This window comes from Phodopus roborovskii, unplaced genomic scaffold (assembly GCF_943737965.1).
Source record: "Phodopus roborovskii unplaced genomic scaffold, PHOROB, whole genome shotgun sequence".
Taxonomy (NCBI): domain Eukaryota; kingdom Metazoa; phylum Chordata; class Mammalia; order Rodentia; family Cricetidae; genus Phodopus; species Phodopus roborovskii.
Genome location: NW_026126558.1, coordinates 16,843,390 through 16,863,937, shown reverse-complemented (window position 1 = coordinate 16,863,937; position 20,548 = coordinate 16,843,390). Strand labels below are relative to the sequence as shown.

General features: G+C 42.5%; 1 protein-coding gene across 2 annotated transcripts; it reads right to left on the bottom strand.

Annotated features, from left to right (window-relative positions):
- Kars1 (lysyl-tRNA synthetase 1) lies at positions 1-20,475 on the bottom strand. Of its 2 annotated transcripts, XM_051201758.1 has the most exons (15): positions 20,364-20,454; positions 17,492-17,666; positions 14,585-14,741; positions 12,532-12,697; positions 8,473-8,566; positions 7,955-8,141; positions 7,730-7,855; positions 4,971-5,090; positions 4,441-4,603; positions 4,178-4,351; positions 3,942-4,027; positions 3,062-3,147; positions 2,352-2,478; positions 663-806; positions 1-263 (listed from the first exon to the last, which is right to left on the bottom strand). In XM_051201758.1, the coding sequence occupies exons 2-15, from the start codon at positions 17,635-17,637 to the stop codon at positions 165-167; spliced, it is 1,875 nt and encodes a 624-aa protein (XP_051057715.1). In that variant the 5' UTR covers positions 17,638-17,666; positions 20,364-20,454; the 3' UTR covers positions 1-164. The 2 variants fall into 2 exon arrangements, with proteins under 2 accessions (XP_051057715.1, XP_051057716.1); XM_051201759.1 differs by lacking the exon at positions 17,492-17,666 and having other exon boundaries at positions 20,364-20,475.
- Between the last annotated feature and the right edge of the window lie 73 nt (positions 20,476-20,548).

Genomic DNA, 20,548 nt, shown 5'->3' with positions numbered 1-20,548 from the left:
TAAAGAGAGAAATGGTTTATTTGGTAATAAGGAATAAAAAGAATTTCTTTAATTCTTCTCTCTTCTGTGGTTGGACTGCAGTGGCCAGATGGTCGGCAACACACATGAACCCCTTAGGCCAGACTCTCTGCTGCAATGCAGAGAAGCCTGAGTTTCATTATCTCCTAGACAGAGGGGCCGGCTGTTGTGCTTTCTAGCGTTTCAGTGGCTGCTGCAGTTTCCTTCTTGTCTTCAGGCTTCATGGCAGGAAACAGAAGTACTTCCTATAGAAGAGCAAAACATACTTTGAAATAAAGAGGCATCATAAGTTTGGTATAGTAGCACAAGTTTTTCACATGTTACAGAACTGACTGATAGCAGGGCATTGGAGGCACATGCCTTTAGTCCCAGCACTTGGGAGGCAGAGGCAGGTGGATCTCCGTGAGTTCAAGGCCAGCCTGGTCTACAGAGTTAGTTCTAGGACAGGCTCCAATACAGAGAAACCCTGTCTTGAAAAACCACAAAAACAACCCAAAAAGCCAGAACTGACTGGTATGAGGCAATACATTTGAAAGGACTTATTATTTCCCTGGATATTAAAGAAAAGCAAACTATTAGTTTATTTCCCAGGCCCTCCATGCTCTGCCTCCAGTGCAGTGGAGTACTGGGAAGTCTACGCATACCTTGATATTGTTAGAATCTGTTAGAAACATGGTGACTCGATCAATACCCATGCCCCAGCCAGCTGTTGGGGGCAGCCCATATTCCAGGGCAGTACAGAAGTTCTCATCTATGAACATTGCTTCATCATCACCAGCAGCCTTGGCCTAGAATAAATAGAGTCAAATGTAATAATCTTCTAGACAGTGGTTCTCAGCCTTCCTTATGCTGCATCCCTTTAATACAGTTCCTCAAGTTGTGGTTGACCCCCAGCCATAAAATAATTTTCATTGCTACTTTATAACTATAACTTTGCTACTATTATAAACCGTAATGTAAGCATCTGATATGTGACCCCCCCCAAAAGGAGTTGCAACCCACAGGTGGAAATCTGCTATTCCAGGTCATCTCAGCATCCACATAGACACATTAAAACTTTCAAAAGAGGTACCAAAGATGCTCCTGACATTCAAGACTCGTTGGGGATTGATTTCCCAGTAATTCTAGCATTTAGCTACTTCTTCCAGAGAGCTGGAGGCTAGGACTGAAGAAACCTACCTCAGAGATGAAAGCTATTATTTTAAATTGAATGTGATTGTATATATCTGTAGTCCCAACATTTGAAACACTGAGACCTTGAAGGATTGACAAGAGTTGGAGAAAAGTATGGTTTACATAACTAATTCCAAGCCAACCAGGGCTAAACAGTGAGATCTTGTCTCAAAAAGTCAACAGGGGGTAGATATCCTTCATTATTTTACAGAAATAATATACAGCAATTAAAAAAAAACTTTATTTTTTTTGTCTCAGAATGTAGGCAAATTCTTCTGCTTGTGGATCTGGAACTCTAAATAGACAAGTTCTCAGTATAGGATGATAGTAAAGAATCTTTCATTTCCTGAAACCACCACCAGTGGTAAATGTAGTAAAGGTAGGTTTTGGCACCACCGTCTTTTCAATCTTTATGTGTAGCTCATTCTCAAATCACCTCAATAAAGGTGCAATATATACCAGATGTGCTAGGACACACCATTAGTCCCAGCACTTGGGAGACAAAGGCTGGGGATCCTTCTGAGTTTCAAAAACAACTATCTATATCTATCTATCTATCTATCTATCTATCTATCTATCTATCTATCTATCTATCTATCTATATATATGGAGAGGGGGAGAGAGAGAGAGGGAGGGGGGACCAGGATAGCCAGGACTTGAGAGAGCGGGGGTGTGTTTTTGGTTTGGTGCCCCCCATAGAGGCACTTAACTCATTTTAGATCATATAACCAGGCCCGTTCAGCTGGTGTGTTTTGCGCTAATCCAACCCTTAAAGGTAGAGACAAGAGGATCAAGGAATTCAAAAGCAGCCTTGGCTACCTGCACATGCTGGCTCAAAATACTTTTTCCCTCTTTATGTCTGGGGTGGTTCAGTAGTTAAGAGATCCTCTTCCAGAGGACCCAGGTTCAATTCCCAGCACCCACATGGTGGCTCACAAATATCCCTTCTCTACCCTTCTTGAGCACTGTGTGCATGTGGTATAGGGATACACATGCTGGCAAAATACCCATATACATAAAACAAAATAAAAAAAAAAAACCCTCTTTGGCTTTGGTTAATATGCTAAGAAAGTGTACATCAACACAGGGTTAAGGCCAATACTTCCTGGTGCATGAGCTCAGTGATGAGACACATGCAATCGCTCATTTTCCTTCTTTACCTTGGCCTGTTCTTCAAACAGCTGTCGCTGCCGCATGGGATCATTCAGCTCAGTGTAGGCATTACAGATCTCCTTCTTCATGACAAACAGCTCAAAGCGTTCAGTTAGACCCTCTTTGGAGCGGTGCCTGGAAACAGGAGACCACAGAGGATGAATATTCCAGGCTCTCATAACGTAATACCTGACTCAAAAATTGAAACGTGAAGCCTCATCAATGCTCAGCACCAATCATGGGAACCAGGATGAGAGGCCAGAAGATTTGGTTATACTCCTAACAAGCAGGGCAGCTGACTGAAATCAGGCCTTCTGCTTTGTCCTCATACACCAGGCACCCACTTGCTTTGGTCAAGGAGGTACCAGCGAAGGTCTAGCATGTTTGTTTGTTGAGACTTTTTCTTTTAGAATGCCAACCACTATGTAGATAAAAGCCAGACTGTGGCCAGAGAAATCATGTGAAGAGGCCCTGGCAGAATTCCCACCTGAGTTACTGTGTTAATACATGGTGCAGAAAGACTGCTAGTCAATGCAGAGCATCATAATAAACTGTCACTTCCCACAATTCACTTCTGTTTTTGTTTCGGAACAGCAGTACTGAAGACTGAATCTCGGGTCCTGATGCATGTTAGCTAAATGTTCTACTGTGCAGGTACAGCCTCAGCAGCTCCATCCCTACTTGAGGGGTTTTTATGCAGCAACAAACTGTATCTTACCATTTGGCCAGAGGGCTCATAATCTGTGGGTGATCGCAGATGAATGTAGGATTGATGCATGTCACTTCGAGGAACTCACCAACAAGCTTAGTGAGAAAACAAAGCAGAACTAGACATGGCATCTGAATATCACTGACAGTCCCAGCCCAAGGGAAGGCCTTAGCTCCGGTGCAGATGGGACAGAGTATTAACTAAGACAAAACTATTGGGCACAGAGCATATTACAGTTCAGTGTTTCTTTCTGCTTGTATTTCATGGGGCTGGAGAGTGAACCAGCCCCTTCCCAGGTCCTGACTTGCAAGGTGAGGATTCTACCACTGAACTACATTTCCCAATCCCAGTTCAAAGTTTCTTAATTCTGTTCCTCTGTAAGGTTTTCCTGTGAAGCTGTAGGAAAGAATTCTCCTTAGTTGTTGGAGACCATCACCATCCTCACTACCTCAGGCCTCTGAGATAGAAAATTACTATCTCTTAAGAAGTAAGCAGAATGTTCAGCAGAGCATTCCTAGATACAGGTTTGTGGTTTTACAACCAGTTAAAGAATACCTCAGGATACTCCTCCTGCTACAGTTTTACAGCCAGTTAAAGATTAGATCAGGGCATTCCTACTACTGACCCCTTCCCTTCTTCCTACCCACTTGCAAACCCCCGCTCACATCCTGCCCATGGTCCTATATAAGCCTCCCCTGAGAAAATAAAATTTGGCAGCTTTATCAGAATACTGTCTAGCTGCCATCCTTTTTGTATCCCTTGCCCTTCGATTCCCCTAGGTGTTTCCCAGTTCATCATTGAGTGCCCCGCAGGTCGGGGCACTCAATGGGACCCATTCCTAGGGTTCAGGGTACTGGTCAGCACGGAATGGCACAAGTGTGTGTCTCACCTTGTCAAGGAGCCTGGCTGTGGTCCGAGGTGGGGGGCATTCAACAGCTTTTGCAACACAAATATCATCAAGAATTTTTCGAGTTTCTGTGACAGAAATATACAAGTTAGGACAGGGAACCTCACTGTGGTCTAGGGAAATGTCTATAAACACAATATGTGGGACATTTTAGCTCTGACCCAACAAATTCAGAGCTGACAGGAAGGAAGGCCACACAGTAGAGTGCAGTATTTTACCTTCAGTTTCAAAGAGGCTGGTTTCTGGCAGCTTCACACCCAGGGTTTTCTCAAGCTCTTCTACCATGCTGATTCTTCGGAAAGGTGGGGTGAAGTCAATCTCATAGGCTTGGCCTTCTGGCCCATCTGGGTGGTAGCTGATCTTGTAACTGCCTGTAATGCTTTTCACCATCCCTGGGAGAAAAAGCAGCCATCTCAGGGACTGAAAGCAGGAAGCTCTCCTCTGAACGCAGCAGACATGAGCTGCGGCCAGTAGGACTCACCTGATAGCATCTTCTCTGTGATCTCCATGAGGTCATGATAGTCTGCATAGGCCATGTAGAACTCACAGGTGGTGAACTCAGGATTGTGAGTCAAATCAATTCCTTCGTTCCGGAACTGGCGCCCAATTTCATAAACCCGGTCAATGCCACCAACCACCAGCATCTACCAAAAACACAGGGCCATAGTCATGTGTTAACAGTCCTGATAAGCTCCTGAGCACTAAGTGGTTTTCATAGCTAGTACCCTGATGTCTTCAGAAGAAGAAAAACAAAATGTGACAATACAAGTAAAATTAGATCTAATCCAAGGAAGACTGAAGTTAAAGCTCTTAGGGGAACCAAAGGAGAAATGTGGGTACACTTGTATAATGTTGTCACTCCTCAGCTGCTTATAAGGAGATTCTCCAAGAATCACAATGTCCCAGCTGCTCTGTCTTTGATGTTCCTGATTTCTGACTGTATTAGGCTAGCCATTGGTTCTTCTGGCCTCCCGCTACTGGAAGGAAATGGGGTATGTGATTAGTGACTACCTTATGGTAGAGTTCTGGAGCAATTCTCATATATAAGTTCATGTCCAGCTCATTGTGATAGGTGATGAAAGGCTTGGCCACAGCTCCCCCTGGAATGATGTTCATCATGGGAGTTTCAATCTAAAACAGAAAGAAACAGTTCTCAGATAACCGAGGCTTTGAGAACAGTTCATTCTTTGCATGTAACATAGTCTAGGCCTGTCATACCAAAGTAAAGCTTCCTAATATAGGTGCTTGACAAGCAGGACATTGGTGGTACACACCTTTAATCCCAGCACTCAGGAGGCAGAGGCAGGCAGATGTCTGTGAGTTCAAGGCCAATCTGATCTACAGAGCGAGTTCCAGAACAGCTTCCAAAGCAATACAGAGAAACTTTGTCTTGAAAAGCAAAAAACAAACAAACCCCAAAACAAAAAATAAGTGCTTGACTTTCTAGAACTGCACCTCCAATTTTATTAATAACACAGCATTCACATTGTGTGGTGGTGGCACACACCTTTAATTCCAGTACTTGGGAGTCAGACGCAGGTGGGTCTCTATGAGTTCAAGGCCAGCCTAGTTTACAGAGCAAGTTCTAGAACAGCCATGACTACACAGAGAAACCATGTCTCAAAAAGCAAAACAACAAAATGAAACAAATGAAAAAACAAACTGTACTGTAAATGCTGACAAGCTATAAACAGATAAGTTACTGTGATAGTCTGAATGATAATAGACCCCATAGGTTCATATACTTAAGTACTGCTTGGGAAGGATTAGGAGGTGTAACCCTTTGGTGTAGGTGTGGCCTTGTTGGAGATGTGTCACTGAGGGTGCATTTTGAGGTTTCAAAAATCTATGCCAGAGCTGGGCAGTGGTAGCACATACCTTTAATCCCAGCACTAGGGATGCAGAGGCAGGCGGATCTCTGTGAGTTCGAGACCAGCCCAGTCTACAAGAGCTAGTTCCAGGACAGTCTCCAAAGCCACAGAGAAACTCTGTCTTAAAAAAAAAAAAAAGGTCTATTCCAGGCCCAGAGTTAGTGTGTCTGTGCTGCCTTCAACTTGTGGATCTGGATGTAAGTTCTCAGCCCCAAACCAGTCTGCCTCCCTGCTGCCATGCTTCCTGCCATGAGGAAGCTGTAAGAAAGCCACCAATTAAATAATTTCTTTTATAAGAGTTGCCTTGGTCACAGTGTGTCTTCTCAGCAATAGAACAGTACCTAAGATGTTTACAGTATTTAATATTTACATCCTTTAACTTATTCTATGTTCAGAAATTAAAACTATAAGCCAGGTGTGGTGACACTTGCCTTTAATCCCAGGAGGCAGAGGCAGTCAGATCTCTGTGAGTTCAAGGCCAGCCTGGTCTACAGAGCTAGTTCCAGGACAGACAGGGCTATATAGTAAGACTTTGTCTGAAAAACAAACATAGAAATCCAAGTTAAAAATATTAGCCTACATGTATGCTATTCACTGAAATATTACAAAAAGAGAATCAGAAATAATCCAAAATATCAATACAGGAAACAAACACACTCTTTAAGAAGCAGTAGAGGGAGCTGGAGGGATGAAGTTAAGAGCACTGGCTGCTCTTCCAGAGGACCCAAATCAGGTAGCTTATAACCTGTTTTAACTGCAGCTTTATGGGGATCCCAGTTCTCTGGCTTCCAAAGGCACTGACACTCATGCACAGATACCTTCACATACCCACAATTAAAAAAACAAAAAACAAAACAAAAACCCTCCCCCTTGAAAAAAAAAAAAAAAAGACAAAAACTGGCCAGGAGTTATAGAGGACACTGGGCACCCTTCTCTACATAGATGCATGTACCTGCACACACATGTGCATACACAATAAAGACACATACAAACACACACACCACAAAAACATTGACAAAAACAAAATACAAAATACCTGTGACTCCAGAATATGTCAAAAAAAGCAGCAGCGTCACAGTACACATAGCATGACTACAATTTTTATAAAATAAAACTTCTCTAAAACATTTACATATAGCAAGCATACATATGTATGCAGTGCATTTGTGTGTGTATATATGTGTATAGTACATAGTGAGGGAGGGCATACATCAAATTCTAATTTAGAAGTCAGGTGAAAAAAGCACAGTGCTTTCAGTTTTGTTTGTATTTATTTTTTTTCTAACTGGAGTCTGTGTACTACATGTACTTGCATTTTTTATTTTGCATACAACTAAAAGGTGTGTGTGTGTGTGTGTGTGTGTGTGTGTGTGTGTGTGTGTGTGAGAGAGAGAGAGAGAGAGAGAGAGAGAGAAACATGGCCTTACTATATAGCCCTGGCTTGCCTGGAGAGAGAGAGAGAGAGAGAGAGAGAGAGAGAGAGAGAGAGAGAGAGAAAGAGAGAAACATGGCCTTACTATATAGCCCTGGCTTGCCTGGAGGTCACTATGTAGACCAAGCTGGATTTGAATTCAGAGATCAGCCTGCCTCTGGCTCCCATGCTAGGATTAAAGATGTACTCTTACCATGACTAGACTCTAAAGAATTTTAGGGGATTGGGTTGAGACAGGTCTCATTATGTATCCCTGGCAGGCCTTAAACTCAGAAATCTGCCTGCCTAAGTGCTTGGATTAAGTGTGTGCCACCATACCTGGCTTCTAAAGATTATTTTTATGGAAAATGGCATCATTAGCACATGGGTAGTACACTGTTTAGGAAGCACTAAAAAAGATGGAACAAAAACACTTGACAAGGCAGTGTTTGCCCAAGGCAAACAAAACAAAACAAAACCCTGGTTACCTCTAGAAATCCCAGCTCATCCAGGAAACTTCTTATATATGTGATGATCTTAGAGCGGACAATAAATTTCTGCCTCACAAAGTCATTCAATATCAAGTCCAAGTACCTCTGACGATACCTTGTCTCCTAAACCAGAAGCAGCAATTAGAAATCAGTTTTATGTGACAGCATGATACAACAGTGGCATGCATCTTAGAGAACAGCTTGTACAACTGCAGAACTTACCTTGTCTTTGAGGCCAAAGTGAAGATGAGGCAACATATGCAAGCAGGGAGACAAGAGTGTGATTTCATAGGGGATGATGCTCAGCTCACCCTTCTTGGTTTTCCCAGGATTCCCCTGAACTCCAATTATATCTCCCCTTCGCAGTTTGTTATTGATACGAACAAATTCTTCCTCTGATTTATAATTCCTGAATGAAAGGAAAAGTAACTTAGTGTACAGTTCTTCAAATTAATATAGAGTACTGGCTTACTCAGGAAACCTTCACTAACTGTTACTATGAGCCCAAGAGGAGTTCCTGTTTCAGGGACAACTGCTGGAGTCCTTTTATGCTTACTGTCCTACAACAAAGAACAGTCATTCATTTCTAGGCCTTTCCATCTTGTACTCCACCCTACCCAGCCATGTCCCACTCCTTGCTACCTTAACTCTAGAAATAGCAATGGGAAAAGAGGATCACACTGGCTTGTGCCTTCAACTGTCCCCCTGTTACTCTTCTTTAACTGGATATTTCTATGTACCTTGAGTTGGCCATAACTTGTAACTTGACCCCCTCTCCTCGAAGGTCATAGAAGATAAGCTTTCCCCCAGATGCTCTCTTGGCATGGATCCGACCTAGAAAAGAAAATAGCAAAGATCCCAACAGAATGAGAAGTCCTTTAAGCTTCCTGAGCAATACCAATCACAATAATCTGAGTGTGACCCAAGGTCTGTGTTCTCCCTCTTCTACATGTCAGTGATTTTATTAAAACCAGTCAAGGTTGTACAGGAAGACCTCACTTTAAAGATGGTCAGAGGATTCTTGGCTGATAGTAGTGACAACACCTCAGCATGCCAAGGTGGTGGTATGAATCTGATCCCAGGATCCCTCATAAAAAGCAGGATTTGGTGGCTTAATGGGAGACAGCAGAGGTAGGAGAGTCTGACAGAAGCCTGTGGATCAGCAGGCTGGGAGCAAACAGTGCAGTGAAAGAAATAAGGGAGGCCGTGTCTCAAAACAGGGAAGGAAAGAAGAGACTCCAGAAAAGGCATCCTCTGACTCTGAGCACTGCTTTACTCTCACACACATGAAATGAAATAAACCACAATTACTTTAAAGAACCAACAACCCATAGAGTCTCAAAAGAAATCCAAAGAAGCAAATACACAAATAAAAAACCCAAAAATTATATCCAAGAAAATATCTGAAGTAAAAAAGGGGGTGAATACAAGAATGCCAGGGAGATGGGTCAGCAATGAGAGCACCTGTGCTCTTCCAGAGGACTGGGTTTGGTTCCCAGTACCCACATGATGGTTTACAACCATCTGTACCTCCAGTTCCCGGTGAACTGACTCTCTTCTGACCTCTGCAAGCAACACACATGCACACACATACATGCAGGCAAAACAACAACATTCAAAACAGCTGGGACAAGGCAGCCTTGCAGACCACTACAGCCAGGACTTCTGTGTCTTCTTAGGATCCCCATGACAGCACCCCCTACTACCAGGAAGCAGTTTGGAAAGAATGCCCAAATATTGTCTATAAATGTTTGTTTTCATCTAAGTGGGATTGGTTATAAATGATTAATGACCACAACCAATCCTTTTTAAAGGTAAAAAGGGGATTATGGTCTAGAAATGAATACTTTGTTTTGGACTGGATTTTCATTTAAGGTCAATTAAGGTCAATTTTATGATATATATATTTCTCTTCGTTTAGTTATTGTGTTTATATAGTTCATTTAGAAATGTAATGTACAATTTAGCTCAGATTATAGTTACCTATGATAGTCAAAACTTAGAGTTAAGTTAGTTAGGTTTTCTAGATATACAGAGATATATTTGAGATGGATAAATATTCTTCAAACCTTTCAAAGGCCTACAGAATATGACATTTTAAATGGTTTAGGGTTTTTCTTAACAGTGAGGCACAACTGCTCCTGGCAACACCACCTATATCACAAAGGAAGATGGACATCAAAGAAGCTCGTTATGGAGTTTGCTTTCAATATGACAAGACTAGCCTAGCCATTTGGGCGAGACGCTGCTCTTGTCTGGAATGTTTGACTTTATGCTGTATAAACTGGACATGCAGGATGCACAGAAAAGTGACTACTGAACTGAAACAAGATGGACAGCGCTACAGGGTTCCTGCTTCATGGAAGAGTCTGCCAGACAGTCTGCAGGACACAGAGAAAAGTGACTGACAAACTGCCAATATAGGTGGACAGTTTAAAGTCTGCTTTGCTGAGGAGTCTGCCAGACACACTATGTCCTATAGGCTGAAGATGGAACATTACAGAAGAACTTCAGGTGACTGATCTACAGGTAGCAAGATGTCTCTGTCATTTCTAGAGTTTACATAGTATCCTTCTGTGGTCTTTAAAGGAGTTAAAGACAGATAATTAGGGTTATAGTTTTCCTTAGTTAGGATTAAAGGTAAGTTACATATAGGACTTTAGACTCACAAAGATAGGATAGATAAAATATTTCTTTAAATCTTGCTAAATGTTAATGGACTAAGTATTGTTAACTGTGGTTCTCATTTGATAACTGTTTTGTTATATATTTTGCTATGTTAAGGCTAAAAACCTTTTTATTTTAGACAGAAAAGAGGAGATGATGGGAGATGTCATTCTGTAAATATGTTTCTCATATTGGTTAACGAATAAAGCACTGTTGGCCAATAGGAAAGCAAGATAGGTGGGACTAGGAGACAAAGAGGATTCCAGGATTCCTTCCACACTAATGTGGTTTGATCAAGCCAGACCGCCTGAAACAGAGTACGAGGGGATCCTACATTTAAAACAGCTGGACAAAGCAGCCTTACAGACTACAGCCAGGATTTCTGAATCTTCTTCGAATCCCCCATGACAGCACCCCTTACCAGCAGGAAGTAGTTTGGAAAGAACAACGCCCAAATTCCCAAATATTGTCTATAAATGTTTGTTTTCATTTAAATGGACTTTGTTATATAAAATAAATAATAAAAAAAAAAAAAAAAAAAAAAAAAAAGGGAGGATTCCAGGAGAGGTAGGAGGAGAGTCAAAATGTAGGACCAAGAGACACTTTCTCCGGTAAGCCAAGACCATGTGGAAATACTTGGATTAATAGAAATGGGTTAATATTTAAGACAGAACTAGCCAATAAGAAACACTAGTAACAGGCCAACAGCATTATATCAAATACAGAGTCTCGGTGTGTTATTTGGGGCTGACGTGTCTGTGGGACCAGGCTGGAGGGAACACTGCTCATAACAATTCATAACCATAAAATAAATGTAGAAACAAAACAATTTGAAAATCATCTGTCTAGTCTAAAAGCACATTCATATAAATACTTAACCAGAACAACTAACATCAAAAAAAAAAAAAAAAAAAAAAGCTTTGGTGGGTATGGTAGTGACACCTATAATCCCAGCACTTAACAGAAGTTCAAAGCTAGCCTGAGCTACATGAGACCCCATTTCAAAAATCAAAAAACACAGTATCAGAGCCTAAGGAGACAGAAAGCTTAGATTACAAAGTACTTGCCTTATAAGCATGAGGACCTGAATTCAATACTTAGAAATCACATTAGAGTAGGGAAGGGTACACTAGAGAGATGCTCAGCAGTTACAAAGGCTCACTGCTCTTCTAGGACCTAAGTTTAGTTCTCAGCACGCATACTGGGTGGCTCATGACTACCTGGATCCCAGCTGCAGGGGATCTGACACTCTTTTAGGCCCTGAGGGCACCTGCACAAATACTGACATACACACATACAAAAAATAAGTCTTAAAAATTAATTTAAAAAATACTAGGTATGGCACTCACTCATAATCCATGTTGAGGAGACAGAGAGCCAGTCAGTCAACTTAGCCTACTCAACAAGCTTTAAGCCAGTGAGAGGCCTTATCTCAATAAAAATGTGGATGGTACCTGAGCCTGAGGAATGACACTGGAAGTTGTCCCTTGACCTCTCCATGCATGTGTACACATGAGCTGAACACATGGACAGACACACAGAGACACGTTAGGAAAACTAATGGGCCTTTGACATTTAGGTACTGCAAATTTTCTACCTATGTAGTAGGGTTATAGGTAATTTTATCCCCCTTTCTATTTTCTATGAATGTCCTACATTTTCTCCAACTAGTAATTTTACTATTTTGGGGAGAAGGCAAGAGACTTCTAAAATATCTCACAAATCCATAAATAATGTTCTAGAAATAAATGTCTGAGAGTAGAGACAAAAAATGAAATGGCCTGGGGGATGAAAGGAAATTCTAGGATTATAGACTAAAAGCAGTATCCAGCCAGACGTCCCTCAGAGATCATCCCTTCCATACAAGTATTGCTTTATCTAGGATGTGACCCATCTGATTCCTGTGAGTGGATATAAAGGCACTGTTTCCAGCAGAGCAGATTCAACACCAACCGGCATGGCAGGGGGATCCAAGTTCAAGGCCAGCCTAGGGTGTACAGCAAGATCTTAACACCAAAAACCAAAAGGGGCAGAGAGAACAAGATCAACCAAGGCCCTCCTTTGTGTTAGCAAAGAAGTCTTGTCTGTCGTGAGATGAGAATGGCAAGTGAACTGTTGGGGGATCTTCCTACCTGCCACTTTTAAGGTGATGTCAGTCAGATGGTCCCCAGGCTGCAAATAACTGTATTCTTGGATGAACTGAGTGAGTGAGATGTCCACATGGAACTTGTGTGGGTACGGGTCCTCCCCACTGACCTTCAGCTGGTGGACTGCTTGACTACGGATCTTGTAGTATTGCTGTTAAAAAAAGAGAGGCAGTCCTCAGAAGCGGAATATGGCAGGTTGTGGTCTCTCTTGCTGAATACTGTATTTGTGACTTTCCCTGTAACAGAACACCTTACAGAACAAGGGAGGAAGGAGGTGTTATTCTAGTTTAAGAAGATATGGTTAAGCAGAGAAGGCATGGCCGCTGGAGTAGCTTGTTCAGGCCACCATAGACTTACGGAACAACTTCATCTCTGTACGTCAGGCAAGACAGACAAGAAGGCTGGGATGAATGGGGCTGAGCCATAACCCATTAAGACCCACCACCAGCAACCACCTCCTCCAGTAGGCTCCAACTCCTAAAGCTTCCACAACCTTCCAAAGCAGCAACACCATCTAGGGACTAGAGAACATGTGAGCCTGCAGGGACACAACCGTAACACTGACCAAGCCCTGTACTTCACTGAAATAGGACTGACTATGGAATGGGATTTCTATGAAAAATATGTAGAACCACAAAATGAATTCAAAATACAAGATTCAACAGAATGGAAAAAAAGTGGGGGTTCATCTAAAATAATAAAAGTTAATTGTTACAGGTGGTCTCTTTTGTGAACTGCATTTGCATGGTGAAGTGGCTTTTTTAACTACTCTTCTGGCCACACATTAGACTCTTCACTTGGGCAGTCTCATGGAACCTGTATGGTACAAATCTGGAGTATTTTACCAAACGGGTTGGCAATCTTTCTTTTAGAAGTTTTTTTTTTTTTTTTAAATGTGTAAGTGCTCTATCTGCAAGTACAACTTTATGTCAGAAAAGGGCATCAGATCCTACTGGAGATGGTTGTGAGCTATCATGTGGTTGCTAGAAATTGAACTCAGAACCTCTGGAAGAGCAGCAGGTGCTTTTAACCTCTGAGACATCTTTCTAGCTTCCTATAAGATTTATTTTTAATCATGTGTGTGTGTGTGTGTGTGTGTGTATCTGTATGCACAATTGTGCTGGTGCCTGTGGAGGCCAGGGAGGAAGTTGGATCCTTTGGAGCTGGAGTAATAGGTGGTTGAAGCAACCTGATGTGGGCGTTCCCTTGGGACAGCATTATACACTCTTAACCACTGAGACATCTCTCCAGCTGCTGGCAACCTTGTTCTTGATGCAACTTTCTAACTCTACTAGGTTTTTAAAAAATAGTTATTTATTATTATTATTTTTATTTTATGTGCATTGGTGTTTGCATGCATATATGTCTGCATCTTCTGGATGCTGGATCTTCTGGAACTAGAGTTATAGACAGTTGTGAGCTGCTGGGAATTGAACCCGGGTCTAATGAGCCAATTTCTCCAGTCCCCCCAACTCTACTATTAATAGTGAAAAATTAACCTTAGAGTGTTACAAATGGGCATGCCTGTGTTTATGTACGAAACCAGGAAGGGAGGAATGAGAGTGGAAATGTGGATTTGGCATGTGGAATGTATTTTGCCAACTAATGTATGCCCTAGTCTATCCTATGGGAAGATCAATCCTCTGATGTTGCTACAGGCTCAGCTACTTCCAAGAAGATATTAAGCAGTTACTCAGGACTATTGGCCTCTCCAAATTGTCTATTTGAAGCCTATGTCTTTAACCAATTAAAAGGGTAGACACTGCCCTCCACTGGCAGTAACCCTTGTTTAAATTCCCTTTTTTTTTTGGGGGGGGGGTTGTTTTTTTCTAGATAGGGTTTCTCTGTGTAGCTTTGGAGGCTGTCCTGGAACTAGCTCTGTAGACCAAGCTGGCCTCAAACTCAGAGATCCACCTGCCTCACCACCAACACCCAGCAACTGGTTCAAGTTCTTATTTGTCTTATTAGTCACTTGGTCTCTCTTGCCTCTCAGAAGCTTTCCTGTGTTCAGTCACAGCAGTGGCCCAGGGGAACTCACATTTGGGTCCAGAGTCTCCTCCTCAGCACCCACACCATTGTCAGCAGTGTGGTTGGTAGCAGCAGCAGCCTGGCTTAGCTGTTTTTCACTGAGCTCTTTCTGCTTGGCCTCTTTCTCTGCCACTTTCTTCTCAGCTTTCAGACGTCTCTTTAATTCACTGTTGGGAAGATGACAGCGCCCAATGTGAAAGTTGCCCAAAGAGCCCTCTATCAGAAGCTCCACTGCCACTTTTCAAAAGATTCAACAGCCTGTGGAAAATGTTCTTGCTTGGTCCCACACTCCTAAATAACGTCATTCCCCAACTCTTAGTCACTAAACTTAGGTATGTGAACAAGAGAAAATGAAAATTTGGCCAGGTGGTGGCACATGCCTTTAATCCTAGCACTCAGGAGGTAGAGGCAGGTGGATCTCTGTGAGTTCGAGACCAGCCTCGTCTACAGAGTGAGTTCCAGGACAGCTAAGGCTAGAGAACCTGTCTTGAAAAACAAAAACAAAGAGAAAAACCTAAGCTTTGAACAAAGATGCAACAGGTCATTTCTAATCTCTGCTTGGTATCAGAAACCAACTAGAACCCAGATGCGTAAGAGGCCCAGATGTAACAGCTAATGGTTAGTCCTGGAACAGATTTCCCACGAAGTCTGCAGCATACATTTTTAATCTCCCTAACACCAGAAGCTTCATCTTGGTAGTCTGATATCCTTGGAAGAAAATGAAGTCCCTACAGCACCAGTCAAGGCCGTGAGAAGGTGATATCTCCAGCCACTGTCAGCCCACAGCTGTTCCAGAGAAGGGAATTAGGCTGTGGAGAGAGCTGGTCTTCAGAGCTTGAAGAGATTCCCTAGTGACAATTTCACTCAGAGCAGCTGTCAAAGACTGGTCTGGAAGCTGGGGTGTGGCTTGGTTGGAGCAGTGCTTGCCCAGCACTGGGTTTGGTCCCTAGCACTGCAGATGTGATGCTGCACATCTGTAACCCAGTACTTAGGAGGCAGAGGTAGGAGATCACAAGTTTAAGGTCATCTGCTGCTACCTAGAGAATTAGAGGCCATTCTGAGACTCAGCCCAAAACAAAACAACAACAAAAACCAAAACTGCTGACTCTAAAACCAGAATGGAATACTATACAAAGCAGCATTGTATAGTGACTATCATGCCATGTTTATAGTCAAACAGCCTCTCACTAAATTCTAACACACTAACCACTTAAGTGGCCTTGAGCAAATGACTCCTTATCATCTAGAAAAAGGAAATAAGATGTCCTCTCACTAGTTGTGAGGCCTGAGATGTTATAAAGGAACAATCAGGTCCCAGAGCTTAGTTAGCACTCAAAAGTGAATTCTGGAATCTTTTACTACCTAACTCTTCACATTCTGCCTCCAGGACAGAAGCCAGACAAATATGGATGTATTTCTCATCAAGTCTCTCATTATCTAAATTTCATACATGTTATGTGAAACTCAAAATCTAAAACAATGGGGAAACTCTGTGACCCTTATGATCCGAACTTGCTATCTAAATCCAGGAAGAAAAACCTTACTTGAATAGACATGAAAATCTTCGTTATTCAAAGAGAATTCATGGATCATTCTTTCCAACCAATAACTCTTTAATAGTGTGAATCATGTCAAAAGATTCTAAGTCATGCTTGAATATTATCTGGCTTTATTTGTTGTTGTTGCTGGTTTGTTCATCAAAATAGGGTTTCTCTGTGTAGCTTGGCTGTGCTGGAACTTTGTAGATCAGGATGGCCCTGAACTCACAGAGATCTGCCTGCCTCTACCTCCCAAGTAGTGCACCAAAATGGCCAGGAGTCTGGCTTTAAAATACACCCTTCACTTTCTTTTGTTTATTTTGTAGTACTAGAGGTTAAACCCAGGGCTCCAAGTGTGCCAAGCAAAAGGTCTAACACTGAATACCCCCAAGCTCCTCTTTAATTTTGAAATAGGACTGCTAAATTAATTGGACTTGAACTTGCAACCCTTCTCTCTCAGCCTCCTGAGTTCCAAGGATTATAGATATGTACCACTGTTATTTTCAATATGGATTTAGTGGGGGGAAGAGGGAGAGGGAGAGGGAGAGGGAGAGGGAGAGGGAGAGGGGGGGGGGGGGGGGGGGGGGGGGAGAGAGAGAGAGAGAGGGAGAGAGAGAGAGAGAGAGAGAAGCAGAGGCAGGTGGATTTCTGAGTTTGAGGCCACCCTGGTCCACAACAGCCAAGACTACACAGAGAAACCCTGTCTGGGGGAAAGGGGTTAGAACTTATAAGAGCAAAATAATTGTGCTGGTTTGAAAATAGACAACTCTTTCTAGATACAATGAGTCTTGTAAGTTGTTTTCTTGCTCACAATATGCTAGGTCTATCATTCTGTAATTCATTGAGCAAGACTACTATCTGCTCCCCTCCCCCAATATTAAGATAAATCTGTTTTCTACTTCATTCAGCTTTTGCTCTTGTAGATTCTAAGGACAACCCAAAAAAGATCCTAATGGTAGCACCAAAACTAGGACAAAGTTGATAAACAAACCCCAGAAAGAAAGGGAGAATAACCAGCATTGGAAATTCCTTATTTAATGCAGGGTGATATAGCACATGCCCGTAATCCTGTAATGGGACTAGAACGCAGAAAGACCATTAGTTTAAGGCCAGCCTTCATTACACAGTGAGTTTAAGGACAGCCTGGCCTATAAAATAACACCCTGTCTCAATAAACAAAAAATAGTCAAAGGAGTAAAGAGGAAAAAGAAAGGAGAAGGGACTACAAGGAGAGGGACTCTGAACCTGTAAAGTAGGAAGGGATTCTTGGCTTGGGCAATTGAGATCTGTCTCCTTAACATGTCCAAAGACTTAGCCAGCTATAGACATCTAAGGAAAGATTCTGCTCCCAGAGCAATAAAGAAGGCAATGGCACCAACCTTCTTCTATCAGAAAGTGGCTTGTCCTTGTGGAACGTTGTGAAAGGAGCCAGTTGACCCAGTCGAAGTTCCCTCTGACCCCATTCTGCCCACGAGGTTTGGCGCAGGGACCCCCTAACAAGCCTGACAGCAGCTTGCATCAACATGGCTCCCTGGAACTAATGATTACCACCACCTAGCAGGAAACAGAGATGTGTAGTCAGAGGGGACAAGCAGTATACACCCACTTAATCTGTACTCCTGAGGAGGGGAGCCATGATTTGTACTAATGTTCAATGTTCCTCTGAACTTCAGCCCCTCCTGACTGACATGTGCAATGTTCTCAGTCCTGACTATGGAAAACGGAAAGCTTCTACCTGGGATTAAAAACTCAAAGGCAAGCCAATAATAGCTTATATTTAAAAATGCTCACAACATCCTTAGTATAGAAGGCAAAATGTGGGTTCAGAGGTACGGTTTCTCTCCTTACGACGGAACATTGGCTACTGGATGACAATGTAAACATCAAATGCAAATTTTAGACAGTCCCAGCTACTTGGCATGAGAAGGATCATTTGAAACTAAGAGTTTGAGAACAGCCTAGCAAATAGTGAAATCCCATCCCAGAAAATAAATAAACCACACAAACACTAGCGACATGAAAGAAAGCATCTCTGAGTCAAAGGAAAGATCGGTGTGGAGTTTTAGGAACAAAGAGGGAAGAAAGGATAAGCCCTTAGTCAAGAGCACATTTATGTATCATTAACACTAGATGGCATCAGATCTATCAGGACTACACTCTACTGTGTTTAAGTAATTTGAAGAGGAATCTTTCATTTGAGAATGAATGCTTTGAGCAGAGAGCCAATACACTGTTTAACTTTGGGGACAATATCAGGCATAAAATGGCCCTAAGTAAAGATTTCAGACCAAGAAATTACAAGAACAATTAAGGAAAAAGAAGAAATGTTAATCACAAAATTATTTCAGCCCATGATAATTCCAGGAATATACAGCAAAACTGGTTTATTTTGCTAGGCAGTGGTGGCAGAGGCAGGCAGATCCTGATTTCAAGGCCAACCTGATCTACAGTGCAAGTTTCAGGACACCCAGGGCTACCCAGAGAAACCCTATCTCAAAATACACAAAATACACCTGATTTATTTTAGACAATTGAGGATCAAACTTGACATAGACATCAATTTAGATTTCTATTCCAGTGCTTCAGATCAGTGCTAGAAGACATGTCAAGAACATACACTTTTATTATTAGGACATTGTGCATGGAAGCAATCATTTTACCACTAAGCCATCCCACCCCCAACCTCTAGTAACATACATTTTTACATAAAAATAATCACCCAGGGCCATCATTTGTGAATTTGAAAAGTGGGCATTAATATTTCTCTTGCAAGATCACTACTGAGATGAGAGTAGACAGTTTGTATAGTCCCAGCATGGTGTTTAACAGGTAAATGTGCCCCAAAACACAAGGAAAAGTCATTTGAAAAGAGCTGTAAGGCTTTCTTAACTGAGGTACTTTCATTCATCAATTGCTCAAAATTTCAACTATGATTTAATAAACCCCATCCAACTTCCTCTAAGGAAGCCATCTAATCATTCTCAACAGCCTATAAGGGAGCTAGCAACCTATAAATTTAAGCATTTCCCTTAAAATCCTTCTAAAATACACAAAGTAGAAGGAAAACAAAATCAGTTCTTAAGTAGAACGTCTCTAGTATTTCCCTCAGGGCTCAATATGAGGATTGATTGCTAGTGCAGTAACTAAAGCAGCCATAGTATGTAATAGCCTATACTATGTCCTACAGTTCTGGAGGGCACTAACTGCATAGTTCTTCCAGGTAGACAGTCAAGCCACTGCTTATGTTCTGTGGTTCAAGTGAGGAACCCTGGACTAGAGAAAGTGTAACATTTAGATTCTATAAACAGTCAGTTAAAGGGAGGTTGATCTGTCTGTCCACATTCACCTACATAACTCTCAGATCTGGAGTGGTTTATGAAGCTACAGCCAGCGTTGCAAAGGGGAGCCCGGTGTATCCCGCTGAATAGGACCATTTGCTCACTTGTAGATGCACCACCGTTTCAGAATGGACCCCTTTTTAACAAATAAGGTGCAGAATACCTTAGCGAGGCCAGGAAAAAAATTTCAAGGTTCTTGGAACAGGAGTTCCCGCAGAGCATTGCAGCTGGTCTGATTCCCGTTTGAAGTATGTAAAGTGCTTCCCAAAAGGTTTCGAGCCTATGCAAAACTTGGTTGTGGGAGGACACAAAAAACTGAGATGTCTTGTGACCGGGAATCGCTTTTGGCATTTGTCTTTTGGGGGAGCTTCAGATAAGAGGTTGTGGTATGCGGAAACTGACTTGCTAGGATTAAATTGTATAACAATAAAAAAGCCTTTTGAGGAGCTACAGTCAGTTCACCAGAAGCTGACTCCCCCACGGCCGCCCTGTCTCTTCCACAGACCCTCGTGAACCGAACACCCGACAGGTTCTTCTTTGAAGATCTAAGATATTTGGCCATGTTCTGATCTATTCATGGGAGGGCGGGGGAGGGGGAGTGGTTCAATTTTAAAAAGCGTTTCTTAAAAGGTAGAGGAAAAGTTAGTTTCACTTTTCTTTCCTGTCATCTCCCAGTTTCTGTGCCAGCTTCCCCTCCGCAAGTTCGTCCCTATAGTTAGGATCAGGGAACCCACCAGCCAGGACAGTTGCCCCCCAGGGCATCCAGCAGGCTGTAGTTTCCAGGGCACTGCATCTCTGTCCCAACATGTGCTCACCTACCGGAGAAGGAAGAGAGGCCCCTGGCACAGTTGCCTTGGGGAAGAGACTCCTTCCCATCGGGCCACTGCGACAGACACACTTCAGCGACACTTACTTCTTGCTTAGTTTCGGCTCGCCATCCACTTTTACTTCACTCTCCTGCAGCGTGGCCATCTTCCCCACCACCCGGCCTAAAAAAAAAAAAAAAAAGATGACCAGCGTAAAGCTAGAACTTCCAGGTCAGGGCCCGAAGTCCCGCCTCTTCCGGGGAAGAGGGCGGGCTCTCGCCGCGCAGGCGCA

Coding starts and splice junctions, on each gene's coding strand:
- Kars1 (XM_051201758.1), bottom strand. CDS start 17,637: ATGTTGATGCAAGCTGCTGTCAGGCTTGTTAGGGGGTCCCTGCGCCAA. Junction 8,567..12,531: donor CATCACCTTAAAAGTGGCAG/GTAGGAAGATCC, acceptor TTTCTTTTCTAG/GTCGGATCCATGCCAAGAGA. Junction 2,479..3,061: donor ATGAGCCCTCTGGCCAAATG/GTAAGATACAGT, acceptor TCCTGTTTCCAG/GCACCGCTCCAAAGAGGGTC.